Here is an 18,435-nt window from a genome sequence, read left to right as displayed (position 1 = left end):
GTTGCAGAAAGCTCAGTTTCCCTCTTCAGTAGCTGCACAGCCCAGACCACTAGTGTTCCTATTTTTCCTGTTGTTCAGGTTTGCCTCTGGGTGACCTCTGAGTAGTGCTACTTAGTCTCGGGTTTTCCAGCAGTTTTTGATTTATATGTGGTTATGCCCGTTCTCAGACTCGGGCCCTGGTGTCAGTTGATGGCCGACCTTCTGATCCAGCATCCCATTGAAGTTCAGTGCATGTGCACAACCTGACTCAGGTTGCAGTTGTGCGACAATCCCGGTCCAGTGGACCTATGTCTCCAGGCAGTTTAGGGTACAGGCATAATTCAGACACAAACTGCAGGGTCTACGGTTGTGAACCACCTAAATCTATGTCTCCAGTCAGTTCAGGACTCATACAGGAACCAGATGCAGCCCAGATGGGTAGCAATCACAGACTTCTCTAGCCTTCGACTCGCTAGAGGTTCTGGGCAAAGGCAAAGCACAGACTCAAATCCACGGGCCCTGCAGCTCCTGGAGTACTTGCTCTCTCTGCACAGGGCACGTGGGGCTCAGAGAGCCTGCTCAACGAGCCCCCAGCCAGAGAAGTCCCCTGGGCCTCTCAGTCCAGACCTCCTCTCTGCTGCCACAGCGACTCAGTCTGTAATATCCGTGGGGTCCTTGTTTGCACATTCTGCCCTCAGGGATTAGATGGGAAGTACCTGGCTCTCTCCGCGCGTTTCAGCTGGGAATCATGGTGGTGTGGATTGAGCACAGACTCGAACCCACAAGCCCTGCAGCTACCGGAGTACTTGCTGTCTTGGCGCAGGGCGCGTGTGGCCTATGTTTATACTTTTTCTTGATCTCTTCACTTAACATTATGTTCTCAAATTGCATCCATTTACTTGCAAATGCCTCAGGTTCCTCTTTATGGCAGAGTAGTACTGCATTGTGTGTAAATGCCACATTTTCTTCATCTGTTGATAGATATATATACTATTTTCAAGATCTAGCTATTATAATTTGTGCTGCTGTAAATATGGGTATTCATGTATCCATATAATATGATTTAACTCTTTTGGTAAGATACCTAGAAAGGGAATAGATTGGTCTAATGGAATTTCTAGTTTTAGTTTTTTGAGGAGTATCCATCCTAATTTTCATAGTGGTTGTGCTATTTATATCCTTTCCCCCACAACCTCACCAGCATGTGTGATTTTTGATTTCTTTAGATAGCCATTCTTTCTGGAGTAAGGTGATATCTCAGTGTAGTTTTAATTTGTATTTCTTGAATGTTCAACAATGTTCAGCACTTTTTCATGTATTTATTGGCCATTTATACTTTTTCTTCTGAGAAGTGTCTATTCATTTCAGTTGCCAATTTTTTGATTAGGCCTAATTTCTGGGGGGTCTAATTTTTTGAGTTCTTTATTCTAGATGGTAATCTGTGTGTGAGAAATAGCTGGCAAGTGTTTTTTCTCATTCTGTAGGTTGTGTCTTCATTCTGATGGTGGTTTCCTTTGATATGGATCAGCTTTTTAATTTGCTGTGATCCCACTTGTTGATTCTCAGTATTATTTCTTTTGGCACTGGGGTTCTGTTCAGAAGGTCCTTGTCTATACTTAGGTTTTCAAGAGTTTTACCTATTTTATTTTCCAGCAGTTTAAGTGTGTCTGTTTTAGCATTAGGTTTTTGATCTCTTTTGGCTTTAGTTAAGTATATGGTGAGTGAGATATGTGGGTCTAGACTCAGTCTTCTGCATGTGGCTATCCAATTTTCCTAGCCCCATATATTAAAGAAGTGATCTATCTTACAGTTTATTTGGTCCTTTTGTCAAAGATCAAATAGCTGAAGGTGCCTGGGGTAGCGTTTGCTTTCTCTGTTCTACTCCATTGATTCTTATGTCTGTTTCTCTGTCAGTATGATGCTGCTTTAGCAAGAGTAACTTTGTAGTATAACTTCAAACCTGGGATTGTGATGCCTTTATGTTTGCTGTTGTTGCTGGGATAGCTTTTGGTATTCTGGGTCCATACAAATTTTGGGATTGTTTTCTCTAGATCATCTGTGAGAAATGCTTTGGTATTTTGATTGAAATGGCATTAAATCTATATGTCAGTTTTTGAAGTATAGCCATTTTGATTATATTGATTCTGCCTGTCCAGAGATGGTGTATCTTTTCATTTCCTGATGTCCTCCTAGATTTCCTTCTCCAGAGTAATGTGATTGTCACTGTAGAGGTCTTTCACTTCCTTGGTTAGGTTAATTCCTAAGTGTTTAATTTTTCTTACTGCCATCATGAATGCTACTGTTTTCCTAGTTTCCTTCTGAGTTCATTATTAATATATAGGAATGCTATTGAGTTTTGAGTGTTTATTTTGTATCCTGCTATGTTGCTGCATTTGGTTATTAGTTCTGGGAGTCCTGGTGGAATATTTCTGGATCTTACAAGTAGACAATCATGTCATCTGCAAGTAATGATACCTTGAATTTGTACTTTCCTCTACGTATTATTTTCCTGATGTTGTATGGATTTTTTCCACTCTACTAAATTGGTAGCTCTCCTTGGTGCATTTGTCCTAGTGGACATTTTGGCACTACTAGGTCCCCTGTCTCTTTCTAGGATATCCTTGAGAACTTTTTGCAGTATTGGTTTGGTGATCATGAATTTCTTTAGGTGCTCTTTGTCACGGAAATACCTTATTTTTCCTTCAATTTTGAAATATAATTTCGCAGGATATATCAGCGTGGTTTGGAAGTTGTTTTCCTTTAGGGCTTGAAACACTTCATTGCAAGCTCTCCTTGCCTTAAAGTTTTGTGTTGAGAAGTCTGCTGTAATTCTAATGAGTTCTTCTTTATAGGTAATTTGTTCCATTTTTCTAACAGTTTTTAAAATTCTGTTCTTTTGTTGGATTTCTGGTATTTTAATTACGATGTGGTGTGTAATTTTTTTTTCTGATCATGGCTATTTGAGATTCCGTATGTCTCACTTATGTGTACGGTAAATTCTTTCTCCAAGTCTGGAAAATTTTTTGCCATTACTTCTGTAAACATGCCCTTTGAGATGTCTTCTGCTATTTCATTCATTCCAGTATTCTTACCTGAGTCTCCTTTGAGCAGTCTGGCAGCTGCTGGGTCCATTTTTCATGTTCTCTGTTGTTTTTAAAGTATCTCTCAGTAACTGGTTGCTAGCCACACTCCTGTGTTCTGGACTTGACACTCTGTCCTCCCTTCTGCTCCCCATACTTTCAGTTGTAGTTTTAATCTCCTGGGTTTCTGTTGGGAGTTTTTTTATGGACTCCTTCCTTTTTCATGCTGACCTTCATGTTTTGCATCTCTTTCCTTAGCTCCTTAGATTTTTGTTAGTGTCTTGTTTGGATTTGCTGATCATTTTTTCATTACAATCATTATCTGTTCAGTTACATCTTCTTTGAATTTGCCAAATACCTTATTGAACTGTTTTATTACCTACACCGATATCCTTTCAGTTATTTCTGCTATGTGGCCTGTGATTGCCTTTTCCTCAGTGCTCCTTGGAAAAGCTTTGGGGGAGTGGGGGTTTTTAAGGTATTTTGCTGCCTTGTCTTCTCATGTTTCTGTGGTTTTTGTTTGTTTTCTGTCCTGGGGTGTGCTGGTGACTGTGATGTGGCTTTGTTGTGGAGTCAGCCCTTTGCCATGGCTGGCTACTGGGTGCAGCTTCTTTGACCCAGAGCCTGGCTCTTGGAGAATGGGTTACAGTGTTGTTTATGGCCCCAGGCAATCCAGATATTGGCATACAGAGAAAACCAGTTGAGGGCAACAACTATTTCACCTTGACAATAGTTACAAACCTTAGAAAGCACTCATGAAACACCCTTAACAAAAACAAAGAGATCTCTGATTTTTGTATAGACACTTAGGTAGCCCTCATGTTAACTTACGGTAGATGAGAGTGCTGGCTTCTGCTGTCAGGGGTGGTGTATCCGCCTTTACTCCAAGTACTTGACAGCCATCTATTTCTTCTCCCTACATATTTGTCTTTCAAGAAAAACATAAGCAGAACCCGATAGTCAGCAGTCTTTTGAGCCTATGCCATGTGGAAGGCATTTGGTAATGCTGTTTCTGGTATCAGTAGAGCATCTTGTTTACTATGCCATTCTTTATCTGCTCACCAGTTCCTGTAAGATTGGGTTAGTTCTAATTTGAACCTGATACAGATACTAAAAAGGTTTGTGAATAAGATTTGGGGTGAATGTATGTGTTTACTTCTCTTAGGTAAACACTGAGGGACAGGATGTTGTGCAGTTGTTTTCTTTCACATTTTTCAGTGAGTTTATTCTTTTTCTGCGGAAACTCAGATTTCTCTAGGCATGTCAGCTAACTGGGCTGCAGGTGTGTCTGGTGCCTGAAGTGGCAGATAGGAAACCTGGGTCCTAGGATTTGCCAGTGTCAGTGAGGTTTATTTACTTTTTCCAGAGTAGGAGGAGCATGTGCCCCAGCATGTGACCGCCTGCCACGGTGACCCTTACCTGTGCTTTCCCTGCAGCTCTGCTTTCTCTCTTGTCTTCCAGTGCCTGTAGGAAGGCTCAGGGCAGAGTCAGCAGAAGCTGTGATGGAGAACAGAGAACACGATGTTCACACTTTTCATTATTACGTCTTAGTCATCTTGGATGCTTCACTGTCTTCTTCCTAATCTGCTAATGTTGGGTCAGGACTTAGACTTCTCCGTTCTCTCTGTATTTATCCCGTTGGTATTCTCACACACTCTCATGTTTTGAAAACCAGTTATATGCCAACAACTTTCAAATGTTTATCTTTAACTCAGAATTCTCTCCTAAGTGCCAGGCTCCCACCACCCAGTCTTTCTTTCTGTCTAGATGTATAACATGTGACAGATTCAGTGCATATAAAGGTAAAATCTTGATTTACTCTGGCAAAAATGACTCCATATACTCCCTTCCCATATCCCTGATAGAAGAGCAATCTTTCATTTGCTTAACACAGAATCTTTCTGACAATTTTATTCTTCTCTTTCTCTCAAATCCCACATCTCTTCTTTTAGAAATCTTGTTGCTGTGACTTCAAAGTATATGTAGAAGGTGATTATTTCACACCGACTGCACTGCCGCACCCTCATCCTGTTTCACTGGATAGCCCAGTAGCTCCTTCCCTGTGTCTTTGCTGAACCCTACTTTAAGCAGACCCGAGAGCTCTGTTAAAGAATGAGTCCAGTTGTGACCCTCCTCCTCCCGACACCAGCAGTGCGCACACATTTCCATCAGAAGAGAAGCCCTGTGCTCACGGTCCTAAGAGGTCTTCACATCGGGCCCTCCACACGTCCATGATTTGTTCTCTGACTCTTAACTCTGCTTCAGCCCCGAGCGGCCTGTGTGCTGTGCTTTGCAGGGACCAAACTAGCATATTTGTGTAGTCCTTTTCCAAATAATTTTATTACATTTTATGAAAATTTGCAAGCTTAACTTTTATCTTCCAAACAACATGGTTAAGTGTGACTATTTATCTGCCTGATTCTGAGAAAACAAATTTCTGGACTCTCAGTCTTCCCTGCTTTGTTTATTATTCCTGCTCATCCTCATTTACATTTTGTCCTATCTCTTTTTGCACTGGAATCTGATTGTGTGCTAGGTACTCTATGTGAAAATTCATTTATAGGAATTATTCAAGACCTCAGGTGATATTATATGAGTCTTTCCTTTGCTCTGTCAGATACTGGAACCCTTGCAAAGAAGCATTGCCTTAATTTAAGGCCTTGAGATTATATTTTCTAGACATCTCCAAATAACTTGAGGCCAGGCTGAATACTAATTGGAATCTTTTGGATCATTCCTACTTTCAAGCCTCAATATAGTCTTGGCAGGTCCTGTTCTGGTATCTCACGTTTATCTCCCCGTACATCTGAGATATCAACTCAGAAGAACAAGTTTTCACACAGCCCATCACTGCTTGTGAATGTCTCCAGGGCTCAGACTTCTAGCTCTCTCTTCAGATTCCTGCCTTGTTTTCATTTTGCCCAGTAATTGTTCCCTCTTCTTTAAGCTCACTGATACCTTTGATAAAATATTTTTAATATTTTGCTCTACTTTTGAACGCCCCTCATGGAAGGACTGCTTTGAATTCCCTGTCCGCAGTTCTCAAGGGTGGGAGTCCTCACAGGAAATTTTATTTTCTCCTGTGGGAACACTCTTTATCACAGAGCCAACTCCCTCAGCTCTTTTAATTCTGTGTTCAAAAGTCATCTTATCTACACGCACCTATTCAAAATGTAATCACCCAGCACCTGTGGCCTTCTTACCATCCAGGTGGCCTAGGAAAGCACAAGGTGTTTGGAGGAGGCAAAGATAATTTCCTCTGGAAGAATATACTCCCCTAAGATTCATATTATTTCTACTATTGTTTCTATTAATAATATTATTTCATATTATTTCTATTATAATACTATTTCATATTATTTCTAATTTTTATTGCACCTATCACAATTTAGCTTATATTTTACTTATTATTTCATTGTGTTTTGTTCCTAATAGAGTATAAGCTCCACAAGGGTAGAATGTCTTCATCTCCTTTGTTTACTAATAATTCCCAAGGGAGCAGAAGAGTGTCATACAGTAAATACCCAGTAAACATTCACTGAATAGGTGAGTGAGTAGAACTGCCGTCTTGTCTCAGAAAGTGAGCCTCTACAAGAAAGCAAACGGGGCTTCCTATGTGGTTTTGAAGTTGAAAATCATTGCCTTTTTTTTTTTTTATTTGAGACAAGGTCTTGCTATGCAGTTCAGGCTGGTCTTGAGCTCACTTTATAGCCCAGGCTGGTCAGGAACTCACAATGATCCTCCTGCCTCAGCCTCCCCCGAGTGCTGGGCATAGAGGTGTGCGCCACTGCACCCGGTGCAAATCATTGGTTTAAAATAAAATCAATTAGTATATTTGAGAGAGTTTCCCTGGGAATGTTTTTCTTCTTCTCAGGCACAAATACAGGAGAAAAATGTGATAAGGTCCATTGTGAGTTCTCGTTCTTGTTGTTGTACAAGTAAACTTGTCACAAGAAGAGAGAGAGACGCACAAAATGAATGAAAGTATTAAATATGAGAATGTGACGTATAAGTACAGCCTAACAAAGCCAAAGTGAGGCTGGTTGGGTTAGGGTTTGGCTGGCCCAGCAAAGCGGATCAGGCGTATTAGAGAAGTTCAGACATGGGTAAGAGGAGGAGCGTGAAGAGTGACTCTGATGAAGATTACTGAGGTTTTGGTTTTCCATGTTATTGGTGAAGTTTGGGAATAGCTTTGGAAGGGAATGGCTGAAGTAGAGTGAATGTGAGTATCTGGTTTTGAGCAACTCAAAGAATTGAAAGAGAAGAGACTTCTGCGTGAATTTTGAAAGTCAAAAGTTATTGTAGAAATGTTAAAGAACTGTTATGATCCTTAAACTAGCATCACCAGTATCTAAAGGGAAATTGCCAGAAAGCTGTTAGGTAACAGTAATGAAAAGAAAATCAGAGCAATACAGTTTAAAAAATAATTTGCAAGGTACAGGAGGGACAGTTAGAAAATCTCAAAGAAAAAAAGATGAACTTACGCTAGAAGCTGAATTTCCTTTTATTTACTGATTTTTTTAGAAGTATAATTACTTTTATTTTCATACAGACTCCTCCATCTCTTCCAAGAGCGGCTGGTCGAGAAACGAAGTATGTAAGTACCTTATAATTACACATACTGTTCTTTTGTGGGTGGTTGAGTGGACTCACTTGCACAGTCATTCCATTATTGGTGTCTCCATAAATGGAAAGGGGTCTATACAGGGACCAAACACATTTTACTGGAAACAAGATTGTTTCCTCAGCAGTCACTTAGCAAGGTGCCTCTGATTACCCTCCTTTTCAGTAGGTTCAGAAGGGCCCTTGCTCCTACCCCCTCTTCCTTGGGGACTTTCAATTTGATATCAACTGGAATAGTTCTAGAGGGAGGCTTTGATCTCTACAGTTGAAGATAATTTCAAATTATTTTCTTTTCAATCAAATATCAGACTTAATAAAATTAGGTTAACTTTTCAACCCATAACTTTTGTGAGAGCATTTGAGTCATTCCAAGTTCATTCTGAATTATTAAAGTTCAGTTTGGTTTTCAGTCTGAAACAAATTGGTAGTTTATTCCTTTCAAACTACACATTATTTTTTCTAATCTGTAGTTTTTGTTATTGTCGTCAAGAACAAGTAGTTATTATATGTGTATTTTTTGCCGTATTATCGCTGCAGTTTATACATTTCTGCCTTCACTTGAATTTCCCTAAGGCAAATAATGAACACAGAAAAATTACTAAATTTTATCACATTCAGGAAGTCATGCTTACAGGATGGGGGCAGGAACGCTGCTCAGAGCATTTCCTGGAAGCTTTCACTGTTATTTTTCATTATTATTGGAAGCCCTTTGGAGTAATACTTAAAAGGAGTAGCGGCATTTGGTAGACTAGATCCAAGTTTAAATTGCAGTGGCGCTTCTAGATAACTGCGTGGCCCTGGGAAAATCATATATTATACCTTGCTGTGCCTTTATTTTTCAAGTATAAATGATGATGCTAATTTTCTTACTTGGTTTATGTAAGATTAGTGTTAGTCACTGCCTGAAAAGCCCTTAATGTGTTCTGACACACAGGAATTGCTCAGTAAATAATAGTTCCTCCTATTTTCCCATTTCCTTTACTTTTACTTCTGTTCAAACTTTCTCCTTCCTGTTTCCCCAGTCCATCTAGAAGAGTCACAATTTGAGTTGCTTGTTGCTTTAGTGGATGCAAGAAGAGAAAATTCTTTAAAAATGTCTCTACAATTTTTCATGACTAATCCACCCTATAGATCCAAGGGCCAGACCCAAAAAAAGCAGCTAGAATGTTCTGGTTTCTCCCTTCTTTTCTCATCTACTGCTATCACTTAGCAAAGTGCCTCTGATGACTCTAATTTTCAGTAAGTTCAGAAGGGCCCTTGCTCCTACCCGTCTTCCTTGGGGACTCTCAATTTGATAGCAACTGGAATAGTTCTAGAGGGGGGCTTTGATCTCTACAGCTGAAGATGATTTCAAATTATTCTCTTTTCAATCAAATATCAGACTTAATAAAAATAGGTTAACTTTTCAACCCATGACTTTTGTAAGAGCACTTGGATCATTCCAAGTTCATTCTGAATCATCATTGTTCAGTATAGACTAGAACAAACATAAACTCTGATTCAGATAATATTCTTGACCTTAATTAAGTTCTGCTCCCTGAGTGAGAAACTTTGGGTTTTTACTTTCTCTTATTCCTTGACATTTTGGCTCTTGCTCTGTTTATGGACCCTCGTGTTTTTTGGTGCCAACTCAGATAACACACTTGGAAGCACTTGCTTATTACGTTTACTAAATACTCACTGATACATTTCTTTTGAGACAAACAATACACTTATTTTGAGAAGAAAAAATGAAATTTTAGAATAGATGTTCACTTTCACTATAGGTTTTGATCTTATGTGAACCATCTGTCTTAAATACAGTATGTCCTGATTTTTAGAAAAGGACATTTGTCATGGTTTGTGTCTGTGTGTCCCCCCAAAGCCTCATGCGGCCATGGGGCAGGCTTTTAGAGTTTGACTGATTATGGGTGTGAGAGCTGCACCAGCCCTGGGGTGGATAGTTTGCATATGTAAGGGAGAGGAAGAGGCTGCTTGTGGCCTCCCTTTTGTGCTTGTTGTTTTTGCTGTGTTCTGCTGCCCTGAGCTGTTGCCCTCTGCCATGTGCCACTCTGCCTTGTAACCTGCCAAGTATGGACTGAAAACTCCACAAACTGTAAGCAAAATAAACCTTTCCTTCCTTAATTTTGGGCATCAAGTACTTTCTCCCAGCAACGAGAGAAAAGTAACCAAGACAACATTTTAAAGTTTCTTAGAAATTTTACATTAGCTGAGCTACAGGATGCTGTTCCACCTTTAGTATGAGTTGAACAGTTTTCACTTAATTTCTCACAGTATTTTTCTCCTTTCTCCCACGCAAACTGAAAAGCAAATCTGAAAAGTCTGTGGACTTACAGATTTTAGCATTTCATCGACGCTCTTCACAACTTGGGAGGAAGAAGACGTCTTTGAGTGTGCGCCTGTGGAGACTCGGTGTGTCATGGCCTTTGCAGAGATTCTCAGGTTAGGTTCAGAAGCAGAGCTCGCGCAGTCTGCCGGCTCCAGGGACGCAGAGGAGGCTGGGCAAATTAAAGCGCAGAAAGCGAGCTGGCACACTTGAGGAGAGCCTGAGAGGTCGGCAGTGCCAGCCCCAAAGCCTGAGGCTCAGAAAGCGTTTCACGTGTGCGGCATGGGTTGTTACTAGGAGAACTAGTCAGCGTTCTCTGGCTGTGCTTTTCAGTTACCCGATTTTGTTCCCCAACTCAACACGTATTTGTGGAGTGTCCATACCAGTCTTTGAGTCTCCGGGGTGGGAGGTGTGAGACAGAGCTGAGGTTTCTAGTCAGAAGCACACATGCCAAGAGAGGAGACAGACAGTAAATAATTAAATGGTAAACGAGCAAGATGTTGTAGAAACAGAGGAGAGCTCAGCAGAGAACTGACTGATGGTAAAACAAAGGCGTTAATTTTCAGTGTATCAGTAGATTTCCTGTGTGTCTGGGACGGGTTAATTAAAAAGAAATTGTTGATGAATTCCTTTCTATGGGCCTTTGGTGAAGGATTATTTGCCTCAAAGAAAGAAAAAAGGAAAAAAGGAAAGCAAATCAGTGAAAAATGTTTCTTTAGTGCTCTGTGGAACGTACTGTGATAGTTCAGTTTGTTTTCGGATAAGCCAGGGCCAGTAGAAGTACCATGGGTTTGGACTAGCTAAAGGCAAGATTTTCCTCCACTTCTACTATGCTTACGTTGCAGGCTCTTTTAAAATAGTCTAATTGAGATGCTCTTAGGTGTAAGGGAAATGGCGTTAGGTTCATGTGGAGTTGGTGGCTACTGTCACTTGCAGAGTTGACTAAGTATTTCAGTTCACCTTTTAATTTTCATTTTGTTTTTTGAAACTGGATCTTGCTATGCACTTTATCTTTTTAAAGAGGTACTTTGTTCAATAATAATAACTAGTGTTTTGAACCCTTAACTTGCAAATAAATCTTAATTATCTTACTTAAGTCACACTGCTAGGAGATGGGTGCTATATTATAAAAGTCTACTTCATACAGGGAGAAAACAAGTCTCAGAAGTCAGAGAGTAGGCAAGTTCCAACCCAGATCTGCTTTCCGTCAAAACCTCTGCCATCAGTATGTATATGTACATATAGATACTACAGTTTGATCCATTTGCACTCTTGGTCTAAAGTGTATCTTAATCCCTGATAAACTTTAGTGTAAACTTGGAATGAATAATTTAATACCTGATCACATTAACATTAAAATGATAGTGCTTTACTGTTTCCAAGATATTCAATCTCTCCGTTATATGTAAGTGAGCTCATAATTTGTCAGGTGATGTATGAGCAATTATTTCTCATTGATGCTCATTTTGAATAGTTTTTCCCTTGTAAAAGAATGTATTTCTGTGAAATTTTTCATTTCCTTCTATTTTAACTCTGTTTGCATTGGAAGGGAATGTTTTTCTTTGCATTATACTTACCTTTGTAAATTTTTATTGTTTTTATTAACTGCTTCCAGTATAAATTTATTTCATTCATATAATTCAAAATCACATATGCTTTCTTAATAAAGAACAACATTGGAAAGTGAAGCATGTATTTGCGTCTATTACTAACTTATCAAAAACTGTTGATTGGAATCACATTCTATTGATAACACCTTACTTCAAAACTGTCTACATTTCAAGAATTACTTTTAAGTGCCAGGGAAATAAATGAGACAAGCTTATTCAGTATTAGGTACTGTACACATTAGATCTCATTTGATGAACTTGAGGGACAGAAAATGTCATTATAGTGAAGTATATTGCTTTCAAAATATCATAATATATTGAAAAATGTGTCCAACTTTATTAAGGATGTTTCCCACTACGCATACAAATACTAAGATAAAGGTCACGGTCTCCAGTGTAGCCAGTTCCCACATTCTCCTTGTTGCTATGCCGAGCAGCGTTGCTATGCTGGAGTGATCAGGCAGTGACACGGGCACAGAAGAGATCCTAGATGAACTCGAAGGCCACAGATGAGTTACAGGGACGGTGCACACAGGTTCTGTAATAAATTGCACTCTAGCAACCATTCTCATCTGTTACTCTTCTTACTTGCTCAGAAATACCTCTGAAGTGTGCGTGTGAAGAAAGGGGCGGGGCATGGAAGACAAGCACCTGTGCTCTGCAAGTGAGGAGGAAGGGAAGAGGCTGCAGGAGACGCCCTTCGGGCTCCATCCTTGTTACCCCACTGCAGTTTGTTACAAGTGCGTTGTGAGGAATGCAGTGTTAGACAGGGACCGAGGCGTGGGGCCCGCTCTCTGTGTGCCTCTGGCGCTCGGTCTCCGGGAGCTGGAAGTGTCTCCTGAGCCCTTGTCATAATTTATTTTTCTATGAGTTTCAAACCCTCACTTCTCTCCTCAGTCTTTAACCTTTAGTCCCGATATGACCTAAGTCTTTAACAAATTTTCTCTGAAGTTAGAAATTTTGATGTTCATAGTTTTTCACTGTCCTATCAGCTTCTAAAAAATTAATTTCTATTTATTTTTATTTGACAAGTGTGCCTGGGGTGCAATATGATGTTTGCTCTGTATGAATGTTATAGAAAGATTCGGCGAAGCTCATTAACACACCCATTGCTTTACCAGTTTGCCATTTTTGGTGATAGGAATGTTAAAATCTACTTTAGTAATTTTGAGGCATGCAGTATATTTTTATTAATTACTGTCACCATGCAGTGCAGGAGGTCACTACGACTTCTCCCTCCAGCCTAACTGAAACTTTGTGGTTTTCATCAACATCGCCTCCTTTTCCTTTGGTCCCCTCTGCCCACCTCCCCGGCCTCCAGTAACCATGTCAGGTGCATTGTAGTGAAATTTAAAAGTGTCATGAAGAAAACTACTGAGTGATAACCACAGGTGCAGACAGGCAACCCACCCAGTCACCCATGGCTTTGCGAGTGACAGCAGCAGCAGAAGCCTGAGCCTGAAGAATAGTGTCTTCAAAAGCCTGAAAGATACTATTGGCTTAGAATTCTGCATCTACTTGAACCAGTATTCAGGAGCCAGGACAAAATAAAACATTTCAGACAAATCCAGGATAGTAGGATTTGAGCACTCTCATGGTGTTTACATCAGGAGGAAGGGAGCTGTGGGATGGTAGAACCGGGCAGGCACTAATCAATAGGCAAAACTTTTCAGTTAAGCACTTCGGCAAAGTTCTTGATACCTGTTGCACAACCGTGTACCTGTAGCAAAGAATACTATATTTAACACCAAAAATTTATTAAGAGAGATGTCTTATCATAGAAATTAAAATTTTTAGAGGAAATTTAAATTCTGATGAAAGATGTGAAATATAAGAACCAATGATGAAGAAACAGTTCTAACTTGCTCCTTCATCTAAATAATATTATGACCAAATCATTACCATTCCCAAGTCGTAAAAATGTTCTCATGCTTTTTATGAAAAGATACTTTAAAAATTTGTTTTTTGAAAGTTTGTTGTAAATAAATATAGCTATTGTCTTGGTTACTTTTCTCTCGTTACTGAGACAAAATACCTGATTCCCAGAATTAAGGAAAGAAAGGTTTATTTAGCTCACAGTCTGTGGAGGTTTCAGTCCATACTTGGTGGCTCCAAGGCAGAGTGGCACATGACAGAGGGCAACAGTTCATGGCAGTGGAAAACAGCAAAAGCAGCAAGAGCAAGAGGGAGGAGTGGTGGCAAGCGGCTTCTTTCCCTCCCTTACGCTGTATTCAGGCTGCCCACCCCAGGGTGGGTGTAACAGTCACACCATGAATCAATCATAAACGCTAAAAGCTCCCCCCATGACTGCATGAGGATTTGGGGGGACATCTGGACACAAACAGTAATACATATCAATACTGTTGTTATATTTCAGTAACCTGGAGTATACAAAAAATGAAATAGGTAACCTTGAACATTTTGGATGCTATGTGATAATGCTTCCATGAAGAAGATGAGAAGGAAAGGCAGTATGTAAGACGTGGTATTGGTTCATACTGTGCTGAGTGAATGCGTGGGAGAGTATTACAGGGCAGCGGACCCAACTGCTAAAAATTATTTCTTGGTGCCTTCTTTCCCATTTTGCTTTACAAAATCCTACAATGGACATGTATCGCTTCAATAATAAAATAGCCTCAAATACTTGAGAATATAGGAGTATTATTTTTCCAAATCATTTGTTTCACTAAATATGTACCATGTTTGCACTTTGCAGGCGAATCTCTCCTCGGCGTCCTCTACAGTGTCTGAGAGTCAGCTGGTACGTATCTTCCTGCTAAGCCCCAGCTACTTCTAAGGGTCTCCTTTTTCCAGACAAGTTTGCCTGACAGAAAATGCATAGAGAATAAATTTACTACGTATAAGGTTGTCCACTTACTTGTCTAACAAAAAACTCCTGATGTTTTAGTGAAGCTGCTTACTGATTGCTTTGCAGCTGACAAACACATAAACCAGAGACCACACTCACTGGTAGTGTACACAGGTGATAATGTTCGGAGAGGTTGGGTTGGATAAGAAGAAAAATGTTACTGAAGGTAAGAGGAGAGAATTCATTTCCTGATGAAAGTGACCCGAAAATGGTTCCAGGACAGCCCACAGCTGAGTATGTAGTTTCCTGGGGTTTGGAAATGAGAAATGACATTGAAAAAATCATTAACACTAATTTCAATAATATACTTAATGCTAAATAAATGTCATTTCAACATGTACTGTAAAATTGAGTTTTACATTGTTTTTTGAGAAGAGCACTAAGTCTTTGAAATTTGCTGTGTATTTTACATGTCCAGTAAATTTCAGTCTAACCAGTCACACTGCCAGGCTCAACAGAAGCTGCTTTGGGCAACACAGATCTAAACTGTAGACTGTTATTTACAGACAAAAATTAGATTAGCTAGAAGGACTACCTTTTAGTATAGTGTGTTCTGTTTCTTACTCTTACAGGGTCAGTGAATTGAACCTGAGAAATAAGTTTTCTGAATATCACTGGTTAAAGATTTTCTTTATATCTTTAAAATTTATTGTTTAAAATATTACAGCTTCTTGCATTTTGAGACCTGGAGACAAAAGATCATGGTTTAATACTCACTTTTTCCTTGTTTAAAAAATTGTTTTGGTGTGCTGTCAAAAAGACAACCATATTTGTATTTATAACACTGAAAAATCATAAATACAGTTTAATTCTTAAAATAGCTTGATTCAAACAAGCATGTAGGCATGCTCATGTTTATACATGTGTATCAGTAGAATGCCTTTTGTGCGTGTGTGTGTGCATATATGTGTGTGACTTTAGTGTCAGTTGGCTAGAACAGTAAGAGGCAGCAGAGTGTCTTGAACACGCACTGGGTGGGAGTCAGATACCCGGCTCGTACTTCCTGTGTGATCCTGACGGGCTGAGTCACTAGTCAGAGGGCCCGGGCCTCAGTTTCCAGTGGAACAAGGAGATCATTCAATTAGGTGATTTCCAAACCCTCCAGAACTGTTATTCTTGGTCACCAATATGATGAATGAAGGAGTTGCCATGGGAACAAGCCCTGCCACAACATAATGGAATACTTCCCACTTTAGATGTAGGTATATTACCATAACCTTTTCAGTTTTTAAAATGATGATGAATTTGTTTATTGAGAGTAATATATGGAAAGAATCCTGTGAACATCCTTATGTGAAATTTTATTTGATGTTGTATACAAAACAGGTTTTTAGATGTTGATGAGGTATATGTGAGCATGCAGGGATATATATAAAATACTTTCTAAAAATGAGACAGAAAAAAAAAAACTCGTGAATATAATACAAAAAACTTTGCTTTTCTGGCCTAATAAAGCAACCCTGTGTGAACTCTCTTACTTTGACTGATTTTAATCATAATTTCTTCACATTTACTTTAGATCTTTTCTTTAAGGAATTTGAGACATTTCTTAACCAAGTTTTAAACTAAATTTTAATCTCAGAATTCCCTTGAGATACAGGTGGGTTTGAGAAAGGATTACTACCAAGCGAGTCTGTCACTCAAGAAGAGAACATTTTTTGGCTTGACATAGCTATTCAGTTTAATCACTTTGATTTCTACTTTATGACATTAACCCTGTACTTATACTTCCTGGAAATAGAATACATCAAAGTAGAAATAAGTCAGTGCAATATTGTATGCTATTTTTAAGCAAGGTTATTTATGAAATTATACATTTTTTCATCTTCATGGGTGAATTTCCATCATGAATTTGCATCATGAATCATTTTTCATATTAAATTAAGTTTGGATAATATGAATAAATAGGAATGGCACTGAAAAACAAAACTGTGTCATACAAAGCCATATGTGTTTGGGTTTATAACATATACATATGATGACATGACGTGTAATTCTGATTATACCATACATATCTGTGACTATTTGTATGACTGTATATGAGTGTTCAGCATATAAAAGAAAATAATTAGGAATATATAATATATGAGTTAAGTTATATATACTTAAAATAGTATTAATATAATATTTTATATAAAACAAGCAGTTAATAACAGTTATTTAAGTATTATTTCAGGGAAAAATATAATTAGTTGAAGTAAACGTGACAAATTGCCATCATAATGTAAACTTAATATTAATCTCAGATTGCAGTGATTTCAGTTTTTGAAAGATACGGTATGTCATTTCATGCTTTTTTATTTGTAGCTTGGCTCACTTGTTTTTGCTTGTTAATTGAAACTGTATCAGTCCACATTCCAAAGGAAAAAGGCCCATGACCCTAATTCTTAAAATATTTTTATTGTGAGTTTGGGGTATAGATGAGTGCTAGGAGTGGTAGAGTTCTTGCCGATCCTGCACAAGGCTGTGGTTTGAGTCCTAGCACTCGGAAAAATATATAGATAGAAATATATATCCACAGATATATTTATAATTTACTCTGGAAACCAAGTGACTTGGCACTAAGCACGGGCGAACATTTTGTGAACCCTTGTACTAATTTACCCGTCCTAGTTTCTCTTCTATTAAGCTGTCGTACCGTAGATCACAGCTGGACAGGGACCTCCCACCTATAAAGTAGAGGTTGGATCACTGCTCTGTCAACCTAAAGAGGTGGTGAGGCTCACACATCACAACACGTGACGTTGTCCACCTGGTCCTGTAGACAGGAGGACATTCGTCCTGCTGAGGCGATGGTGTGAGCAGCCATTTGTGGAGGTTCTTAGAGTGGTCGTCGATGATCTGAGATCAGTGTGCCTGCTCACCCCCATTTTGTGTGGCTCTCCAGAAACAGCTTGGATTACTTACTTTAAACAATTCAGAGTATAAGAGAAACCTGGTGGAGAAGTTGGGCGAGTGGATCTCCCTGGGAGGGTCACTTTCACTGGACACCTCCGTGTGGCTTTCCCTGTCAGTTTGCACTGTCTGCAAAGTATGATTACTTAATAGAAAGGAGACTGGGTCAGATCAGCCAGAGGGCAGAGGCTTTACGCCTGCATCGGCCAGCCTGAGGACAGGGTTGATCCCAGCTCTCCGTTAAACCTTCGCACAGCTTCCCAGGACCACCTTTTTCATCACAGTGCTAACAAGGGCTGTGAGCTTTCTTTGCTCCAAGTCAGGAATCGGGTTAGTTTTGACAAGATGGGTAAGTGCTGGTCTTCCTCAGCACCAGTGCACCTGCTTTAGATGACATTAAGCTTTTGCTTTTTAAACCTCATGCCATTATAAAACATTTATCATTGTCCTGGATGGAATAATGAACCTAGAGAGGAGACAACAATTGATTTAAGAAAATAAGCCACTTGACTATATAGAAGAAAAAGCAAAATGTAATTTACCAGAACAGCATAAAGGAGAGCTCTGCAGCCCTCAGGTGCTGCCTTCCGCATCCTGCCTTCCTGCATGACTCAGCGCCCACGGGGCCCTTCAGGTCAGCTGCCTGGCAACTCCACCCTGGAGGCTTTTATGTGGAGCTGGTGTCTTCATCCAGCTCACAGGCGTTTTCTCCTTGACCAGTTTTTCCTTGACATAACTTACTTAAGAGTTAGCATTTATCATGCACGCCTCCTCAGGTTTAAGTCATGTTATTATGTTTTCTCAAATCTTTGGAATCTTTCGATCTCCCGATTTATATTATGCACATTCTCCAAAATATTTCTTGAGCTATGAGATACGACTTATAATGACTGAAATCCTATGCATGTTTATGTTCATATAACTGTGATGATAATTATTAAATGTTTTTGGAAAAGCATCAAGTCAATACTCAGCTGGATAGTCTCATTCACTTACAGTCAACATTCCATACTTACACATAACCAATCTCTCTCATTCTTGTAGATATATTAT

General features: G+C 39.4%; 1 protein-coding gene across 14 annotated transcripts in view; it reads left to right on the top strand.

The window, feature by feature from the left end:
* Positions 1 to 18,435, top strand: part of Mlip (muscular LMNA-interacting protein) — a 247,723-nt gene that overhangs the window by 174,764 nt on the left and 54,524 nt on the right. For 12 of the 14 annotated variants that reach the window (XM_005377599.1, XM_005377597.1, XM_005377596.1 and 9 more), the window contains 2 exons: positions 7,612 to 7,656; positions 14,335 to 14,379. The exons of 1 other annotated variant lie outside the window; for it this stretch is intronic. In XM_005377599.1, the coding sequence (XP_005377656.1) occupies positions 7,612 to 7,656; positions 14,335 to 14,379 (90 nt within the window). The remainder of the gene's footprint in view (positions 1 to 7,611; positions 7,657 to 14,334; positions 14,380 to 18,435) is intronic. One more of the 14 variants, XM_013510882.1, reaches the window with a different exon arrangement.

This window comes from Chinchilla lanigera, unplaced genomic scaffold, assembly GCF_000276665.1.
Source record: "Chinchilla lanigera isolate Chin_1 unplaced genomic scaffold, ChiLan1.0 scaffold00010, whole genome shotgun sequence".
Lineage (NCBI taxonomy): Eukaryota > Metazoa > Chordata > Mammalia > Rodentia > Chinchillidae > Chinchilla > Chinchilla lanigera.
This window is presented reverse-complemented; position numbering and strand designations above follow the sequence as displayed.